Source organism: Tupaia chinensis, unplaced genomic scaffold, assembly GCF_000334495.1.
Source record: "Tupaia chinensis unplaced genomic scaffold, TupChi_1.0 Scaffold148729_1, whole genome shotgun sequence".
Taxonomy (NCBI): Eukaryota; Metazoa; Chordata; class Mammalia; order Scandentia; family Tupaiidae; genus Tupaia; species Tupaia belangeri.
In genome coordinates, this window is record NW_006208576.1 from 21,419 (window position 1) to 26,542 (window position 5,124).

Sequence of the window (5,124 nt, forward strand, 5' to 3'; positions counted from 1 at the left end):
CCACCTCCACCCCCACCCTTCCTCCTCACCCCCCCCCATTTCCAGGGCAATAGCACTTGAAACTCCCAAGTTTATCCGCACATTCCATTGGCAAATCTCTCACATAGAGGAAAGGAGAAGTGTTTCTGACCTTTGTCACAGAGAGGCAAAGAATAGACACGAAGCTCAGCTCGGAGCTCAAGCCTACAAATGAGAGAAGTCTGAGTCTGAGAACAGGAGGGGGCCATGGAAGCAGCGGCTAAGATGGGACAAGGTCCCAAAGGAGGCGAGAGGAGAGGCAGTGAGAGACGGGCATGGAGGGAGCTGCTCTGGGGAGCACAGGCCATAGTAGAAGTCGTAGGAACACATTGGAAATCTGGGCTGGGGGCTCCTTGGCCTTACACAGTGAGCAGTGGTCCTGGTGGTGGGAGGGGAGGGGAGGTGGAGGGGCCATGGGTTCGGATTGGTAAGAGGAATGAGATGACTTTTCATCGGCGTGTGAGAAAAACCAGGGTGGGGAGAGAGAGTGAAGGCCCAGAGCTCTCTGCACAGCTCAGGTGCCCAGGAGCTCAACTGGGATCAGAGGGTGAGCACACTCCACCATTTCCTTCTGACACCTCCAGTCCCTCAGGGCACCCTCAGCTTCCAACAGAGCTAATGTGGAAAGGGGCAGATAGGAGAAACCTATTAGTAGAACCAGAATAGTTAGGTGTGGGAGAATAGAATGGGGAGGAGCAGGAGCCGAAGCCCAGAGAAGGTTCCTCTGCCTACCCCTTTCTGCTCCTGGAGAGCCACAGGCTGGCTGTCCTGCCACCAGGCTCCCCTCCTCCTGGAACTGCCAGGCACTGCGTGCTCACTGTGTCTGGGAACACTCCACTTGTGATACATCTTAGGTCCTTAGAGAAACTTACAATATGAGAGGATTTCATACTGCAAAAAATCATGGAAAAGGGTGCTGGTGGCATGGTAGTTAAGACTCTGGACTTCCATAAAAAATCGTGGAAAATGGTGCTGGTGGCGTGGTAGTTAAGACTCTGGACTTCCACATAGTCCACTGCAGTTCAAGTCCCAGACGTGGCAGTTTGCTTTCTCACTTTTCCTTTCTCTCTCTGTCTCTCTCTGATCAAATTTAAAAATAATAATAAATAATTTTTTTAATTGTGAAAAAGTGGAATTTATGTATGGAAGTGATTAACAAAATACCTCAACTGAATCAACAATACATGGAAAAGTGGAATTTATGTATGGAAGCAATTAACAAAATACCTCAACTGAATCAACAATATTTTATTGGCTTGCTGATTCATTGACAGCAGCAGTCTTGGGGTGAAGTGGCAAGACAGAGAAAACATTTAAGATGGGATGAACATGGTTTTTATATTAGCCTTGCCCTGGGCTCCCAGGGTGAATCCCGGGTCTGCCCTCCCTGGACAGAGGCAGATCAGCACCTCTGATCTATAACTAGACACTCTGCTGGAAGGAAAATGGAGACCCAGGAGAGAAGGGCCAAAAGAGAAAACGCGCAGCCCTGGTGTGGCCACTGTACTCAGCCCAGGAGAGGCCTGTGCAGGGAGCTGGTGAGTGTGGGGTTGTCAGAGCCCTGGAGGAGTGGTGCCCACCACTGTCCACTCACTGTCCACAGAGATGTACGTCTACCAGAGGAGGAGCGACTGCTTCGAGTTCAATGGGACACACCGCTTCTTGGAGAGATACGTTTACAACAGAGAGGTGTATGTCCAGTTCGACAGCGCCGTGGGGTCGTTCACGGCTGAGACTCAGCTGGGGGAGATAACAGCCCAGAAGTGGAACCGATGGAAGGGGTTCCTGGAGCTGAGACGGAGCGCGGTAGACACAGTGTGCAGACACAACTACGAGCTAGATGAGGGTTTCACCCTGAAGCGCAGAGGTGAGGGGGCAGAAGGAGGAGAGGAGACCCTGGAAGGGGTGGATCAGGGGCTGGAGAGGAAGGAAGTCCCAGAGTGTCGCAGACGGGGCGCCCTGAACCCAGAGAGACTCACGGTGCCTGGGAGGCCAGGTCAGCATGGGAACGGGTCTGACTCCCACTAACCAAACAGAAAAGGGCTAAGGACACTGGATGGGGGTGGGGCAAGTAGGAGAGGGCAGGAGACAGATAAGCGAGGAATAAATTAAAACAGCCAGCGCAAAGGTGAAGGGAGCCGGACCCCACATGGCCCACCATGCCCTGGCCTGACAGCTTGAAAACACAGGTCAGGCATGTGTGTGCGTGCCCCAAGCCCCAAAAGGATGGAGAAATGGAGAAGAGAGGAGGATGGTGCCATGACCACAGCCCACTGGGGAGTGTTCCTTGCTCTCTCTCTCTCTCTCTCGCTGGAAAAAACATATTTCCTCTGGCAATTAAAAAAAACTATTTCATTTCTTCTTCTCTTTATTAAATAAGGATATCAGACTGAAAGATCAAAGGAATGTTACTCAGAAGGTGTTCTGATTCTAAGATAATATCTGGGGGACATACATTATAAATAACAAAGCCGTTCTTATTAGATTTAAATGTTTTATTCTATCTTCCTATACTATTCCCCAGTTCACTCTCAAAATAGGTTAACAGATGATATATTTATTCAAAGCATCTAGAAATCAATTTCCTTAGGAAAATACAGCCCAGCTTTAGCTGTCTCCATTGCCATAGCACAGTTCTTTCGTCCACTTAGTCCAACCGAGAGTGAACGTCTCCCCCTCCAAGAAGAGGCCCCTGCAGCACCACAACCTGCTCGTCTGCCACGTGACAGATTTCTACCCGGGTGACATTCGAGTCCGGTGGTTCCTGAATGGAAAGGAGGAAACAGATGGGGTCGTGTCCACCAACCTGATCCGTAACGGAGACTGGACCTACCAGATCCTGGTGGTGCTGGAAACGATCCCCCAGCAGGGAGACGTCTACACCTGCCACGTGGAGCACCCCAGCCTGGACAGGCCTGTCACCGTGGAGTGGAGTGAGTAACTCCCCAGTCACCCTCTGGACTCCAGGCTCTGAGGTCCACTCATTTTGTCTTGTGCCCTATATATTGGGGTTACGTCACCCCAGGTTTTCTTTCTTTTTTTTTTCACCCTAGCTATAGAGTACATGCCAGAGAAAGAGATAAAGCACCCCCCAGTGGGACGTGGTCATGCTGTGATCCTCTTTCCTCCTCTTCTCCATCCCTTCTGTGTTTTGCCGCACAAGCACATGCAGCCAGCATGTTTTCCAAGTCACCAGGACCAGGATTTGAACTGCAGTAGGTCCTGTGAGATTCAGCTCCTAATGCACAGCACTTAACCACTGTGCTACAGGCTGCCTCTCCACCACCACCACCACCTCCACCACCAGCAGCACCACCACCACTTCCTCCTCTGTATTTTTCTTAATCAAATCCCTGACTGTGGTCTGGGCTGGGAGCAGTGGAGGCCAGGTGATCACAGTGTGGGTTTTTGTCCTTGACCTGAGAGAGTCCTAAAGAATCTCTCCCCGTCAGAGAGTCTCAGAAAGATGATGACCTTCCTGACTGGCCCTCAGACATGGGAACTGGCCTCTCCCTTCAGCCCATGAGCACGGATTTCGTGGACCGACCGGGGGTCGGGGGACAGCCTCTTGTGGAAGTCACCAGAACCGAGACCCAGAACTCGAGTGCTTTCCACATCTACCTTCCCACACTGGGCCCAGGCTCGGCCTCGTGGTCTCCCTTTGACCCGGTCAGGCTCCAGGATGTCAGGCAGGGCAGGTAGAGGTGAGGCTGACCTGGGGCTGTCTCCACAGAGGCACAGTCTGATTCTGCTCGGACCAAGATGCTGACTGGAGTCGGGGGCTTTGTGCTGGGGCTCACATCCCTGGTAGCAAGCTTCGTTCTCCATCTTAGAAACCAGCGAGGTAAGAAAACTTCCGGAAAGCATTGGTATCACCTTCCCACTGTCTTGTCTTCTCTTCTACTGTGATAAAGCTGAGGCAGAAAAAGCAAAACCACAGAGCAAAGAGGACACTAAAAATATATTCTAATAAGGCAAAGCAAGCCTTAGAGGGAGAATCTCACTCCAGTCACAGTGTCCAGGCACAGTGAAATTCCCGATGCTAGTTACCTGTCCTGCAGGGTGTTCATGTAAGGTTACCTGTCCTGCAGAAGGTTCTGTTAAGTCTACAGACTGGCCCCTGCTTGACCTCCCAGGGGTGCAGTGCTTGTACAATTTCCCAAGATGTGGTTGCTCTTCATTCTCCCAGTGACTAAATACGTCTCCCCCCGCCCCATTTCAGGACGACGACAACAATAGCAGCCATTAGGTGAGGTTTCTGCTCCCTTCTTCTCTCTGGGGATGTAGTTCACTTCATGGTGTCATGATTTGGGGGCATTTACGCGTATGCTATATTCACGATGTTGTAGGAAATGCCCCGGTAACGAGGAGAGACTCCCCAGGGCTATTTATTTTTTTCAAGTCGGGCCACATCGCCTCCAACGTGTCTCATTTTCGGCTACGAGTGGGGTTAAGCAGTGAACATTTCTTGGTCTTGTTGCTGAAGGGAACCCCAGAAACACTCTTCTGTGACTCATCAGGCCAGCACTCAGCCTTCCTGGGTAGTGTCTTGTCTCCTGGGACTGTAGGGGGAACAGCGGCACGGCCCTGAGCTTAAGTTGTGTTTCTGTTCTGTTCTTCCCCTTTCTTCAGCCTCACAGGGGTCCTGAGCCGATCCCAGACATCATGCGTCCCTCGGAGCAAGTACGTCTGATACACCTGTTGTTCTGCAGCTTCCGGCCTGGAACCTCCGGCTCCCAGATGGGCATGTGACCGGGCTGTGCCTCAACGCCAGCTCTAAGTCTGCGTTTCCACCGAATGTATTTCTCTTTCCCACCTTGTCTAACTATCATGTCTTTCCAGAGGAACATAAATTACTGCAATCTGACATCACTGTCTGCCTTTCTTCTTGAGCAGAAGGAGATGGTCACATGCCATGTTTATGTCTGAAGGGTTTGGTGACATCAGGTCACGTGAAGAGCCCGGGGATGCGTCATGGTTGTCTGGCCCAGGAACGGACAGATACGCTCTGTGATGTGCTCAAGTGCCCGTGTTGAACAGGAGGGCAAGCCATCGGGGACCTCCTAAAATCAGCCGTATTTCACCAAAGAAGCCCAGGTTCATGTC

At 51.5% G+C, this 5,124-nt stretch overlaps 1 protein-coding gene across 2 annotated transcripts in view; it reads left to right on the top strand.

Moving 5' to 3' along the window:
- Nucleotides 1–4,885, top strand: part of LOC102496148 (HLA class II histocompatibility antigen, DP beta 1 chain) — a 5,903-nt gene extending 1,018 nt beyond the window's left edge. The window contains exons 2-6 of one of the 2 annotated variants that reach the window (XM_027769138.1): nt 1,622–1,885; nt 2,670–2,951; nt 3,752–3,862; nt 4,241–4,267; nt 4,651–4,885. In XM_027769138.1, the coding sequence (XP_027624939.1) occupies nt 1,622–1,885; nt 2,670–2,951; nt 3,752–3,862; nt 4,241–4,257 (674 nt within the window). In that variant the 3' untranslated portion in view covers nt 4,258–4,267; nt 4,651–4,885. The remainder of the gene's footprint in view (nt 1–1,621; nt 1,886–2,669; nt 2,952–3,751; nt 3,863–4,240; nt 4,268–4,650) is intronic. The other variant, XM_006170611.3, reaches the window with a different exon arrangement.
- The last annotated feature ends 239 nt before the right edge of the window (nt 4,886–5,124 follow it).